The sequence below is a fragment of the Hipposideros armiger genome, unplaced genomic scaffold (assembly GCF_001890085.2).
Source record: "Hipposideros armiger isolate ML-2016 unplaced genomic scaffold, ASM189008v1 scaffold_44, whole genome shotgun sequence".
NCBI classification, from domain to species: Eukaryota; Metazoa; Chordata; class Mammalia; order Chiroptera; family Hipposideridae; genus Hipposideros; species Hipposideros armiger.
In genome coordinates this window covers 2,756,077-2,770,709 of record NW_017731394.1, presented here as the reverse complement: position 1 = coordinate 2,770,709, position 14,633 = coordinate 2,756,077, and the positions used below count along the sequence as shown (strand labels likewise).

Below are 14,633 nucleotides of genomic sequence, written 5' to 3'. Positions count from 1 at the left end.
TCTCAAACTCTAGTGTGATTATGAATCACCAGGGAATGTTGATCAAATGCGGATTCTGATTCCACAGATCTGGGGTGAGGCCCGAGTTTCTGCATTCCTAAGCAGCTTCCACTTGATGACGCTGGTCAGTAGATACAGTTTGAGTTGCAAGAAGTTAAAGAGCCCCAAAAGGTTGGATTCCCATAATGCCCATGGCCTAGCCTGTAACACCCCCAGAGGAGAGGCTCCCAGTTTTCGAACCCAGCACCACTTTTGCTCACCCCCTCAGAATCCAACCTATACTTCCAGACTTCAAAAGCATTACGAGCTGGAGGTCGAGGTCATTTAGGCATGACGGTGACCGCCGTGGGTGATACTGGCCTCTCACAGCATGTGCTTTACTCCTCATGCCTCATGACCAGGTAAAAGCAGCCCTCAGCCCTCAGCTTGGGACCTGAAGGGGAAGTTGGTGGTGGAGAGGAACGGGGGCAAGGATTGGGAAAATTTAGTCCAAAAGTTTCATTCCATAGAAATACTCCCAAATATACAAACATGCAGAGTTTAGGCTGGATGTCCCCATTTTCCCTCAATTTTGGAGGTCTCACAAATACAGCTGTTTAAGGATGGGATATATTTTTTGTGGCTCCCCGAGTCTTTATTCTTTTTTTCTAAAATAGTGGTGGTGCTATGATAGTGCTGCTCTTGGTGTGCCAATGAGAGGCATAACTCTCAATAATCCAAAAACCAAAAAAAGTAAATAATAATAAAAATTAAAAATAACCCAACAACTGGCCTGGGGTAATTTCATCTCTCAACTTCACATGACCCAAATTACAGGATAGCTCCTCAGGGTGCATCCAGTTAGAACTTGAAAGAACCAGAGAATTTTATCTGCAGTCGACTGGGAAATTCTCCCCATTAGCCAGGGGACTCATTAGACTCCTGAAATTTCAAGAGAAACACTGAAAACCCTTTGAGTTCCACTCTTCTCTGTCATTCAACTGACTTCTCCCCACCCCCACCCCCACCCCCAATCAATCATGGCCAGGAGCTGGGCCTTCTCCGGAGCCTCTGGAAGTTAAGCAGTAAAAGTGGCACCTAATCCTACCCCCTGCTAAGTAAATTGCCCCAGCTCTGTCCAAAGCAAAAAGGAGGAATGTTGCATCGATAGTCAATTGAGGAACCAGGGCCTGGGGATGTCAAAGACCGTCCCCTCTGCAGAACCCTCCTGCCCTATTTGAAATCCTCCTTTGAGGTCCCCACAGGCAATCTGAGACCTGCGACAGAAAATGTCACTGCCCAGAAAAGGCAGCGCTTTGGCGGAACAGGTGATCAAGCAAGGGAAGGCCACCTGTTCACGCTTTCACCCGTGTTTGGCTGGGGTTCCAAACTGAAAGAGGCAGCGCTGCAGGTGGATCGGCTGCTTAGTGGAAACTACAGTCCTCCCATCACCTTCCCACTCGTGCTTCTCCAACTCTGCTCACCAACAGGCCATTGCCATTTCTCAGGAGAATCAAGAGCAGCAGAGTCTCTGGCAAGGAGATAAGCAGCAGGTGTGGGGCGGGAGAAGCCCCGCAGCTTCTTAAAGCTCCTGCAGCTTGACACACAGCAGTCTGCCCAAGCTGGATGCCTCCACAATGGGGTGTGGGGCCCTGATTCAGCAACAGCTTTATTCAGTTCCGCCTCTACAGTGAGCCGTGGGCTTGGTCACCAAACCCTCTGCAAGCCCCACCAATAGGTTCTGCATTACAGCACTGAAGGAGGGCACATGGTCTCCTAACAAATCTCTCCCCTTCAAAGGGAGGTCACTGGAAGATGAAAGTGAAAGATTGAGCTGCTATAATGCTCTCCTCCTCAACTTCCATGCTTCCTTGCAACACACACGGGTGAGCACACGTGCACACGCACGCGCGCGCACGCACACACACACACACACACACACACACACACACACACACAGCTTTCTCTCCTATCCTGTCTTGATATTCTAAGCCAAATACTGTTCAAAGCTTCAACAGGTGGTCTTCCCTTTGAGCATCTCTTCTGCAACCCTCTCTGCCAGGTTGCCCACCCAGAACCTTGAATATTGAGAGGACACAATGAAATGTATCAAGTTTCAAATGGGCTTCAGCCTGCAGCCCTAGGGACCCATAGGGAACTCCAGCAGGAAGCTTCCTCCACTCCCGATGTGCCTCACACCTTCTGCTGCATTTTTCAAATATTCAGTTGGGGGAATGAATTCTAATTAAAGCAGAGGGAAAATCCTGATGGAGCACACCACCCACGCGGCCCCCTTACCATTGCACGTGGGATAGCTGTCTGTCCAGGCTGGCTGCTGGTGAAGGAGGTTGTTGCTGGGGTTGAGATTCATTACACCACTTCCTTCCAGAATCATGATCTGTAAGAGGATCAAACAGCCTGTTCAGTCAGTGCCTCCTGGACAAACATCATTTGAGAGGACAGATCATAGAGTTAATTTAGGAAGAAAAAAAAAAAAAGAAAATTCGTCCTTCCAACCATTGCCCCCGAAGCATATTGCCACGGCCCTTTCAGCAAAAGCAAAACTCACTGGCAATTAAAAATTTCCAGGTTCAGTTTTCATATGCATGAGGCAAGTTTTTACAGCCACCCATTCATAAATGAATAATCTCTGATCAGGAATGAAGTGGAGAGAAAATGCAATACCTGCTCCCAGGGCGAGTCTGGCCAGCAGCCAAGTTTTGGGGTTTTCTTTCTTTCTTTCTTTCTTTCTTTCTTTCTTTCTTTCTTTCTTTCTTTCTTTCTTTCTTTCTTTCTTTCTTTTTCTTTCTTTCTTTCTTTTTCTTTCTTTCTCTTCTTCTTTTTTATAAAAGTGAAAATGCCAAGGAGATTTTGCCGGAACCCTGACCTGAAATCAGATGTTCCCAAACCCCAACACACTGGGGCAACCCCTCACCCAGACACCCAGCACATGTCCTCAACTCAGATACCTGCCATGGGGTGGACTGGCATCAGCGGGCCTCAGCCATACTTGACCGAGAGCTCAGTATTCAGCTTCATGATAATATAAGAATCAGTTGCTTTCCCTGACAAGACACTGCCCCTTCCCTTTCTTCCTGGTAAAAATTCTGACCGGTTTTCCTTCTCCTTTTAGAGACCTAGAGAATACCACAAGCTCCGAAGCTGACGGAAAGGTGATTTTCTCAGTTCGATGACTCGCTTTCCTCAGTCAAGGACCCAGGAGAAGAAGCTTTCTTCTATGAGTGTGCTTGGATTTTTTTGGGAACAATGTAAAAATTTTATACTCTACAAATATTTGCTTCAGTTCTCTACCCTCTGTAATGTTCTTGCCCCCGAGCCAGGCACCCTCCACCTTTCAGACTCCAGACCCGTTTGAATGAATGTTCACTCAGGAGAGCAGCCATTTCCAGAAGGCGACTGGACATTATTACCCAGAGGCTATATAAAGGTAGCGTGCACTTTCTAAAATGTCGGGTGGAAAGAGAAAGCTAGTTTTATAGCAGCAGATCATGGAAAATTTTTCTGCCTGTTTGGGGAAAATATTGCATCCTTGTGTGTAACCAATGTCCCCAGGATCAAAATAACCCACGCAGGGTAGTTCCAGCCTCAAAACCCTTTCCTCTGACTTAGCTCCTGCTCCTCTGGGTCTGCGTAGGGCCTGAGAGGGGAGGGGAAAGGCCTGAAAAAGGAATAAAAATGCATTCATGTATTTACCTATTCAACAAGAATTTATCAGTCCTATTATGGGCTTGGGCCCCGTCCTAGGTCATGGGGACAGAGCAGTGATTAAGAATTGAACTAGGCTAGCCAGAAACATTTAAGATGATTATTAACATCATCATCATGGCTGTTTGACAAATAATTAGGCCTGAATCCAGCCTCAGTAGAAGGTGGAGAAGGAAAGGCAGGTGGGAATGATAACCCTTGGGACAGCGAAGGGACCACAACCTGAGAAGACAGGAGAAGTGGGTTCTATGTGGTTTCTGTAAGAGCTTCGAAGCCAGAGGGAGCTGGGTTTGACTCCAGGCTCTACCACTTACCAGCTAAGATTAGCGCTAACACAGACAAGTCATTTAACTCTCTGAACCCCAGTTTCCTCATTTGTAAAACGCAGGTCATCATACCTACATGTGCACTGATTGGAGATTAAGTGAGTTTCTATACCTTGAGCGTTTGGCCCAAAGTAGGTCATGACTCCATGGCAGGTGTTATGTGAACAGAGCTACTGCCTCGCTGTATAACCCTAAGCAGAAACAACTGAGGGCCTCAGTTTCCCCATCCAAGCATCTAAAGAAAGTGACTAAATTGATTTTTAAGTTCCGTTCCAGAAACCTCTTGGATTCGCACCCTCAGAGAAGGAAAACCAAACCAAGTCAAACTTTCCTTTCTTTGTCACAATAACTGGGCCTTTTCCCATCCAGCTTTTTAGAGCAATTTCCTGAAAGCTAAGAAATCAGATGAGGGGCTTGAAGGCAAAAGAAAACCTCCCAGTCCCCAGAGGGGTGGCTCGGGAAAGGCAGGGGCCTGGCCAGTCTCCTGTTTGCTCAAGGCCGGGCTTGTTCCTCGCCAGCATTTGCTCAACCACAAGCAGTAGAAAGGTTACTGTTTAACCCTGAAAGGGCTGAAGCTCAGAGCCCAGCCCATCAGTACGGAGGAATAGGCCCTCCAGGCTGGGGGTGGGGAGGTGGAGGGTGAGGAATGGGCAGGGATAGACTTCCCTGAAATCCTTTCACAAGGATTTGCCTGGAGGGCTATTTCAAAGTGGCCATTTCAGTATAAGCAGGACCTGCCTGGGCCAATTCTGAGTTATTACCTTGACTGGCTCAGAGCTTCTTTTCCCCCTCCCCAAAAACACGTCCCCCAAAAAGCCCAGAAGGCAGGGTGGTGTAAGGGCTTAGCACCCCAGCTTTGGAGCTGGGGAGATGTGGCCTGAGATCCTAGTTCCCCTGCTCATTGTGCATGACCTTGAGCAAGTTCCAAGTCTGTTTAGCCAAAAACTTTCTGAGGCTCACTTTTCCCCAGCTGTGAAGTGGGAACAACCCCACACTCAAAGTACTGCAGGAATCTAATGAGTTCCTGCATGTAGAGAGCTTAGTGGGTAGTAAAAAAAGAAGGTCATAAATGTCACAGGACCGCGAGGGCCAGTTCTCCCTTTGTGACCCAATGCCCACAAACCCCTTTCTTCAGGGCAGACATCATTTCCCACCATTACCTCCTGGAGGCATCCAGAACTAGCCTCAACCCACAGAGAAAAGCCTTGAGGACTACAAGGTGACATCTGCCCTGTTCACCACCCGGCCCCCACAAGAGGCTGGCGTGCATGAGCGCTGTTCCCTGCTGGCACCCCCTTTCCTAGGGAAAGCCAGCATGGTGAGGGGCCCTTTTTTACAGGGCACAGTAAATGGTTACTACTCATAAAAGAGTTTATGTGGCTTAACCCTTAGTGAGTCAGAGTTTCCTTGCGCTCACCCAGGCTTGTGAGGAAAGAAGTTCAGCGTCCCCAACCCAGCACAGAGCTGCAGGGACAGTGGCCTCAGAGTGGGCACAAGAAGCCCTGGGGCTCCCACAGCTGGAGCCCTTTCACCAAGTCCAACCCCCCTCTTAGGCCCAGCTCTTCAGATATGAAATGAGGATGTTGGCCCCCCAACAGCCTCACAGGACTATTGTGGAGATCAAAAGAGATAATGGATCATAAATGTGCCTAGGGAATTGTTAAAACAAACCAAAAAAAGTCATTATAACCAACTCACCCATACTCCCATGTACTAACATAGACTTTCTTTGGTAGGTAGTGATTCCTTTGTGGTGTAAAAAGCAATCTTTTTAATTAAAAGGTATGAAGGCTATTTAATGCTCTTCTTTAAGCTTCCCACTTTATCTTCATCATAGCCATTATTATTTCTTACAACAAAAAAAAACAAAAAAAAGCATCAAGGATGTGAGGTAGGGACTTTAGAATCTTTGAAGCCTGAGTTAGAATCCAGGCTCCATCTTTGAGCCATGTGACCTTGAGTATATTAACCTTCCTGAGCTTCCATTTTTTCCCTGGTTTAAAAGGGTGAGTAGGGAGAATATTGCTGTCCTCTAAGCCTCAGGACTATTTTGAAAGATAAATAGTATAATGGGCTTAAAGGTATCCAGTTCAGCGCCAGTACACATGCCCTCAATAAAAACCAACTTCCTTTCTTTAAACATCAATTCTCAAGGTGTTTCTCTAACACATTTTACTTCTTCCAGGACTGTGGAAGTAAATTTAGAGCCTTCTGAGTCAAAAGCAAGCTGGAAATAGGACCCACCCCTCTTCATCTCTAGCTCAAGGAGGACTTCTGGGGAGCGCTCCTCAGTCATGTGTGCTTGGTAAAAAGTCAAGTTTCTCAACCTCTGCAGGACTGACATTTTGGGCTAAGATGGTTCTACAGTTGTAGGGCCATCCTGTGCATTGCAGGATGTTTAGCCACATCCCTGACCTCTCGCCACTAGATTCTAGCAGTACCCGCCCATCCCTCAACCCCCAATGTCCCCTGGAGCCACGTCACCCCCAGTTGAGAACATTGGTTAAAAGTAGAGTCTGTGGAGGCTGACAGCTCTGGCTTTGATCTTGCAAGTGTAGTGACCTTGGGCTGCTCATGTGCAGATTAAATTGGAATGTAAAACCCTCAACATGTTATTTCATACATGGCAAGTGCCAAGAAATGTTAGCTATTGTTATAGAGTCTGCCCACAAGTCTCTCTTTAAACTGTGTTGGTTGCATATGGGGACATTCGTGGTGCCAGGGTAGACTCTTCAGAGGCAGGATAGTGTCATGGTTGGTAGCTCCAGGCTCTGGAGTCAGATGGCCATGGTTCAAATCCTGGGTTTGCCAACTTACTAACGAGGCAAGCTTGAACACGTAATTTAACTTCTCTGGGCCTCAGTTTCTTCATTTATAAAATGGAGATGATATGAAAGGGTTGTTAAAAGATAAAATGAGAGGATACCTGTAAAATGCTTGGAAAAGTGTTTGACACATGGTAAGTACTTATAAATGTTAGCTGATTTTTATAATAATAATACTTGTTATTTGTTGTATTGATACTAGTTTATTGAATCTCCAAGGAGGAAGTTGAGGACCAAGTTCATTTCAAGCAAGGCCTCTAACCTCTTCTAGCTCCGCAATATTCCCCAAATCCATCTAGCAGGCACAGTAGAGCCAAGCATTGGATTTCTTGTCTCTTCTCCCCCTTACTCCACCCCCAACCTCCTCCCCATTCTGGCTGCTGTGTGGATACACCATTAGGCTGAGCTATGAACAGCAATTGTCAGCCATTGCTCACAGAAGCCATGCTATGCCTCTCTGGGCATGGTCCTTGCTTGAGAGACTGAAAGCTATGCCTCCTGCTTCCATTTCTCCCACAAGACACCCTGTGCCCAAGGCTGCCAGGAACAGTGGGAGGGCACACCTCCACAGGCTCTGGGTATTGCCCTGTGTTGCATTCCCACACACCATAGCTGGTTTGCAGAGCATCATGTCTAAAACGTGAGCTCCTGCCCAGAGAGTGGCCAGAGGCTTTCTCTGTCCTTTAGGGTCCCTTCGCACCAGCAATACTCAATTAATGCAAAGAATAGGGTCTGGGATTTGAGCTCATAGGGACAGAAAAGTGAGGAGAAGGAGGCACCACTGGGACACTAGGAGGGAGCTGGAGCCATGCACCCCAGAACGCAGTAGGCTCTCCCCAGTTTCAGGGCTCCTAACAAGGCCAAGGGCTTCTCAACTGACCTCTCCTCCAGAGAGAACCTCCCAGCAGAGACAAACACAGCCCAGCTAAAGCCTGCTCAGCTACAGGGAATGTCTTTTGCTCCATGGTGGGGTTACTGTGACCAAGGACTGAATGCTGTCAAAATAATAATTATTATTATTATACTATAGTAGCTAAGCTTATTGAACACTTAAAATGTGCCAGCTCTGAGCTAATAATGTTAAATGCATTATCTCGGTAGAGAGTCATAATAAACTTATAAGGCATATGCCATTTCACAGACGGCCAATCTGAGGATCAGAGAAGTTAGGTAATTTGTTCAAAGTCACACAGTTTAGCAAGAATTAGAGCTAGAAGAGAATTCCAAGTAGGGCTGTTTAGTAACAAATCCTGGGACCTTAGCCACTTTCTCCTGAGAAGAGAGGATTTTGCCGGTGAAAAATGTTACCCTCAACTCATCCTCACCCCTACCCCCTTTCTATACATAGTCACAGCATTGTTCCTGTGCCATCTGAGGCATCACACCTTTACCAAGCTTCTCCAAGATTATAAAATTCCCTGGCCCATTCAATCACACAGGGACCCTGATTGAGACTCTTTTTCCACTTTGCCAGAGCAATCCGAAGCCATCCTTCTTCCCAATTGATCCAAGAGCTCCTTTCAGGATGAAAGAATAGAGAGCTGCCTTCATTTTGCCACTTAGACAATATGCTTAGGTAGGACTATATTAGTGGTTCAACAGCAGGACCAGTTTAACTCACAATACTCTTTTAGCCATTAAAACAGATCTATACATATATGTATAACATACACACATACATATTTACTATAAATGCTGCCTCTATGACTCCACAAAGTTATGTTTATTTTATATTTTGGAAATAAGCTGGTCCATAATTATTTGTGCTTTATCTGAATTAGGCTGCAAGCCAAAAAGCACCGTTTGCTCCTGCTGAGAGGGTCAAGATACGCTGGGAGCTATCAGGGCCCCAGAGCAGATCTGAAGCAGAGTTTGTGCCTGTATTTGTGTCCCTAGCCCCAGGGGATTGGGAGTCAAAGCCATGGCCTGCCTTCTTTCCAGTTCCTTTAGTCATTCAACCGCATCATCCACAAATGGCCGCAAAACTGGCTGGCGTGTGGGTATTTTTACTCTTCAAGCCAGAGGAGCAATTAGGCATTCTGAATAACTCCTTTCGCTATGACAGTGATATCCACACCATTCCCAGTCCTTAATCAGTTACCAGCAGGTGAATTCACAGTACTTGCCTTAAAGATGTTGCAACAAGCTTACTGACTTTCTGTTTCGGTATGACTGTCATTTCAAGAGAACTACTCCCAAATAGGAAAAAGGAAAATCCACGTACATATGAAATTTAACAGAATGTACTACGGACGAAAATTCATGTTTTTCAAGTGAATCAAAATGTGAATCAAGCTTGCGGAATGCATTTGATCCTCTCGGAATTACATCACAGGTAATTTCATAACCTCGTAATGTGTTTTGAAGCAGACATTTCATGCTCCCAGGGGCAACATCTAAAGTATTATTCCTGGGCTCTCAAGCGTTTTCATGAGCAACGATGCAGTATTGGGAGGCCAAGTGTTGATCTATCATAGATACACTTTGCTGACTGTAAGCCATTTGGAAATATACATGTTATGCTGATCTTTATCATCCTTGGTGCCAGACTCAGACAAGATGCAGATACCGACAGAGGACAGGCACCAAAGTTGATTGAAAGACAAGATTATCTTCCTTGACCCCTGAGGCCTTCATCAATCCCATTCGGATGTGACAAACTAAGAAGCATAGGGCAAGCTTTGAATTTTAAAAGGTCACAGAGCCTTTTGAAACCTCAACCGAAGCTGGGGCTCTCTCCCTTCTCCCAAAAATGCACATCCACACCTGGTTTTGCATGAATTTTGTGGGCTTCCGGCCCTCCGAAGACCATCTATGGACCCCTACAGATCTATGGACACCATGGATCTTTAAGACATCTCTCTTGCACTCAGTTTAGATTGAAATTTAAATAAAACTTCTTAGTGGAGTCAGGGTTGGGAGATATATGTTTACTCCAATCTGTAAGAGGAGACTGGAGAGATTCTATTTTTGCTCTCATACTTGGGTGTTGCCTCATTCTCCTACAGGGACAGCAGGAAGGGCCCCACTGTCCCTCTCCTTCAGCAGCTGAAGTAGGAACCACGCATCCACAGGGTCATTCTGGACCTCTGTTTGGCAATGCAGTGAAGAATCCACTAAATTTTTACCACGTTGAACCTCAGTATCTGGCTCTCCACTAACCCCCTTTATCTATTGTAAAGCCAAATGATCATAAAGTAAAAAGTATAGCAAAAAAAAAAAAAGAAAGAAAGAAAAGAAAGAAACAGAAAAAAAACAGGCCTTCCTTTTTTTTTTTAATTGGGTAATTGGGGAAAGGGGAACAGACAAGTTGCTGTCGTTTTGTCCTTAAGTCTAGTTGTGGAGGACATTGCTTCACTGGCCCAAGTTGGCACCATCATTGTGCTCTTCCCAGGCGAGGCAGATCAGTCACCGGCTCTGGACGGCCGCTCATGGCAGCTGCTGGCCGCTGGCTACACATGGTAGCCCATGGCAGCCCACTGCCACAGGGGCTGCAGCCTACCCATCACCAGCGACCCACGGCAGCCCAGCGCCAGGTTGAGCTGTTGTTCAGCATCTTAGCTATGGAGGGCGGTGTCACTGGCCCTCATGTGTGGGATCTGAATCAGGGCCCTCTGGCATCCCACGCCAGTTCTTAACCACCATGCCACTCGGCCGGCCCCAGGCCTTCCTTCTTATAATAACCATAGGTCTTTGTTGGTCTTTGGAAAGGCACAGGTGCGGTAACTGGCTCATCCAAGATTCCCCTTATGATGCTTATTTTCCCTAATTGGCTAAAGAGGCCATACAGGTGTCTCTCAAAGTTTGTTCTATGGACCACCTGTATCATCACCACTAGAGAAGGGGTTAAACTTGAAGTTTTCTGCAGTCCCACCCAAGACCACTAGGTCACAATCTATAGTTTTAAGAACCTCCCTTAACCAATCCATCAGCACTCTCACAGGAAAGAACTTCTGGTCATAAACTCACCTACTTGCCTTCCCTCAATTTCCCACAACATGATAACTAACTCCAGGAGATAGCAGCATTGAAGGAAACATCCATAATCTCCAGGAAATCCTTGAAAAGTCAAAGACAAAACATTCAATCTGCAGAACTCAAGTTCCCATCCGTCTGTGGAGATTCTATCCCTGTGTTATTTGCCAACTTGAAATAGAGCAGCTCTCAGTGCTCTGTACCACCAAAATTGGCAAATTCAACAGTGCTCAGCTACTTACAAGTATGAGTCTTTGAAGCCTGAGCTGACAAACATGGCCTCAGAACACAGCATTTGCATAGGATTTTTATGACGATTACCTCTATGAAGAGAATCTCATGGCTGGCTTAGTCACCCCTTACCTGATCCCACCCCCCACTTCAAAAGATTACTTAACCCTCTTGATTTTAGTCCTTGCTCATACGCAAGAAAATTGGCGTCTTAGCCTTCAGTGGAAACGATCATGAAGAAATGCTTGTCCTGCTACCATAAATGTTTAGTCATCGCCCCCAACTTTAATATATGTATATTTTTTAATGTCTACTAGACGCCGGGCACTACGCTAGGTGCTGGGGACACAATAGTGAACAAAACATGACGCTGCCCTGCCCTGATAGACTATTCAGCAAGGACACCACTTCTAAAACAACAGGAGCTCTCCCCAAAGTCATTTGAGCTCATTCTGCATCTCCTCTTGGGGATGGAGTGGAGCAAGAGCAGAAAGAGACAGGCAACCAGCTCTTGCCTTTGGAGATGACAAACCTTGAAAAGAACTTCAACTACTTTCAAAAGCAGGATTAATCATCTTCTCTCCAGCACCCCTATGCCCTTGCCTTCACAGGAAACCCTTAAGAAGACATCGAGTTGGCAAATAGGGTAATGCCCCTGAGTTTCACAAAGCAGCCAAAGCCAATCGCCACTCAGAGCAGAAGGAGGCCATTGGTTGTCTGGATGGCTGAGTGTCTCTCCCTAGACAATGGCGTATTTATATGTAGGAGGGTTAGAAGCAGGTTGTTAACATAAAACCCACCGTAAACAGAGCTGTTAATTCAGTTGCTGGCAGGGGCTTCTGTTATCTTCTGAATACCTCCCAGAGGGTATAAGCCCTACCTTGTCATTTGAGTTGGCAGCAGAGTTATTTTTTTGCACCTGTTGCTCTGCTCCGATAACAACCAGTTAAGCATTGATTTGTTGGAAAATAAACAGAAAAAAGCAAAGAAAGGCATCTGCCCAAACAGCCTGAGCTGGTTTGACTAAGCATTCATGCCAATTTGTTTTTCCTATAAAAACCAAAAAAAAAACAAAAACAAAAAAATACCCCCTGCATTTTCAGTTTAGATGCTGCCCTCCGACGCCCTCAGAAGTAAAGGGGGTATCAAGTAGGCCAGCAAGAGCTGGCAGGGCCAAGAAGCCAGAAGACACTGTACTTTTCCATTGGCTGGCTCTGTGAGGGTGCTGAGGGTTATCCAAGATCTGGAGAATGACATGGCCAGCCTCCAGCCAGCCCAGATGAAGATCAGGAATCAGATTAACAAGAGCAGAGAAGAGGCGGCTGGATGTGATCAAAACCCAAACCACACTCTTCCCAATTGTTGGCTTCTGAAAGTCAATATGGTTCAGGGAGTAGGTTTAGTCTATGGTCTCTTAAAGCAGAGACTCAGAGTGCTTGAATCTCCGTCTGGCCTCTCCCACAGACTTCTTACATTTGGCCCTGGGCAAACAGCATAATTGAAAACCCCAGCCCTAGACCCTAGCTTTCCCACTGGGGAAACAAGGCTACCCACATCTATCTCAGAGGTGAGCTTTGTTGGCTCTCTCATGCCTCGCCAAGTGACTTGAGGTCCCAGGTCCCAGGTGGAAAGAACCTGAGATGTTCAAGGTGTGATTTCTGCATTAACCCAAGCATCTTTGCACTCTCATGTCTCATCACTTTGTCAATATCACATGATAAACTCAAGCCGAAAAGGGCCACAAAGAGCTAAACAAATCACTCAAAAGGAAATCATGACAACACTCATTAAGCAATGGCGTCATCACTCAGCCTTCAACACACACAGACAGAGGAAGCCTATTAATATCTCTTTTTAAGCTTTGAGAAGAAAGGACAGGACGTGGGCAACGCACCAAGTTCCCCAGATTACCATCTTTTCTCGGCGTTCTCTCAGCCATTGGGCCTTCGTTGCCACCAGACCACTGGCTTAATGGGGGAGTTGCGGCAGTGGGGAAAAGCCTCAGAAACGCTGCTTCTCGAGGAGCATTAAGAACAGGGTGTTCCGACAGGGGAGGGATATGGCTGGCTGAGCGTTCCCAAGCATTCTTGTCATGAGCAGGGCAGGGAGTGAAGTGCCTCGGAACCAACTCGGGCAGCCAGAAAAATAAAAGATTTAACAACACCCTCAGTTGACTGAAAAATAAATAAGGCCAACTGCACAGGAATGCGGGAAGGGTGGAGAGAGGTAAAAGGTGGGGATTGGAGCCAGGGAGGGGCCGGGATGGACTGGGACAATTGATTTGACCATTTCCAGATTCAAGTTTCTTCCTGAAAAAAGACCAAGATGCTCCAGCTAAGGAAAGACCAATAGCCACCAATTTGGAATCGCACAGACTATATAGTTACCAAACAACAGTTTCGTAACCCGGCAGTTTACGTTTATTGAGCATTCCTGGTGTGCTAGGAATTGATTTAGGCTTGATATGAGTTATCTCATTTAGTCCTCGCAATAACCCCAGATATTGGTACTAATATTATCCCCATTTTACATGATGAGGAGGCACTGAGGTTAGGCAATTGACCAAAAGACACAGAGCTCATAAATGGACTGGATATATTATAATAAGGATATTCGGGTGGGGGGAGGTTCAACCATTCTTTGTAGCTTTGAAATGGATCCTCGTATTTCTAAAGAGGAGGCCTCTTAGGATCACATATTTTTATTTAAGTACAGCTCCCATAATTTTTTTCCCTAAATGTGAATAGGAAGCATACTAATTATCCTTGCGCACTAATATGAAAGTTCCCTTTAGCATACATCAGTGAGTATGCCACAGAAGCACTAGTTCACGGCCACTCAAACCCATCCATCAAATCTTCAGTCTGGCTTCCTTTTGAAAGCTCCAGATTGACTCAGGGGTTGGGCTTGGCGGCCTGAAGCCACTTCAGACTTATTAGCCATGATAAAAGAGCAGTAATAATAATAAGGAAAAAAAACTGTTGAAAAATTAAGGGGAAGTTATGGCTTCTTTGGAAAAGCACCTGATGTCACTCCTGGGCCCTGATGACAGACCTGCCATGTTGCAGACATCACACTGATGAGAGAAAAACTGAATGTGTCATTCCGGGAGCCTGAATTCCATCATTCAAACTAATAGATCTAGGAAAGTTCTCATCCTCTTCCACCAAGTCCATGTCCTTTTTTCAAATCTTGGAACAGTTTGTAAAATCTTAGCAGTAAAACACAGACAGAACCTCATAAAGCTTATCCATTTTCATTTTTGCAGCTTACGAAGCCAAAAATGTCTGCATTTTCTCACAAATTACAGGATCTCCTCTTTAAAAGAATTGGAGTTTTCTTTTTGTATAGATAATCATTAAATGACAACAGGCAAGAAAGCTAAGTTTCTTTTCAGTGCCTTCCTACAATAATGATAGACTCAGTACAGTGGGTCTCTCATTTTCCCTTCCAGGACATACTTGGCTCTGCTTCTCCTAGCTCACTGGTCTAGAAAGAAAGAAAAGCAAGAAAGGAAGGAGAGAGAGAGAGAGAGAGAGAGAGAGAGAGAGAGAGAGAGAGAGAGAGAGAG

General features: G+C 45.8%; 1 protein-coding gene across 7 annotated transcripts in view; it reads right to left on the bottom strand.

The window, feature by feature from the left end:
- EHF (ETS homologous factor) overlaps nucleotides 1-14,633 on the bottom strand; it is a 40,277-nt gene that overhangs the window by 17,728 nt on the left and 7,916 nt on the right. For 3 of the 7 annotated variants that reach the window (XM_019639575.1, XM_019639576.1, XM_019639581.1), the window contains exons 1-2: nucleotides 12,957-13,186; nucleotides 2,278-2,377 (exon numbers count right to left, since the gene is read on the bottom strand). In XM_019639575.1, the coding sequence (XP_019495120.1) occupies nucleotides 2,278-2,377; nucleotides 12,957-13,001 (145 nt within the window). In that variant the 5' untranslated portion in view covers nucleotides 13,002-13,186. Of the gene's footprint in view, nucleotides 1-2,277; nucleotides 2,378-2,664; nucleotides 2,727-12,956; nucleotides 13,187-14,633 lie in introns of those variants that run through there. The other 4 variants (XM_019639578.1, XM_019639580.1, XM_019639577.1 and 1 more) reach the window with 3 other exon arrangements.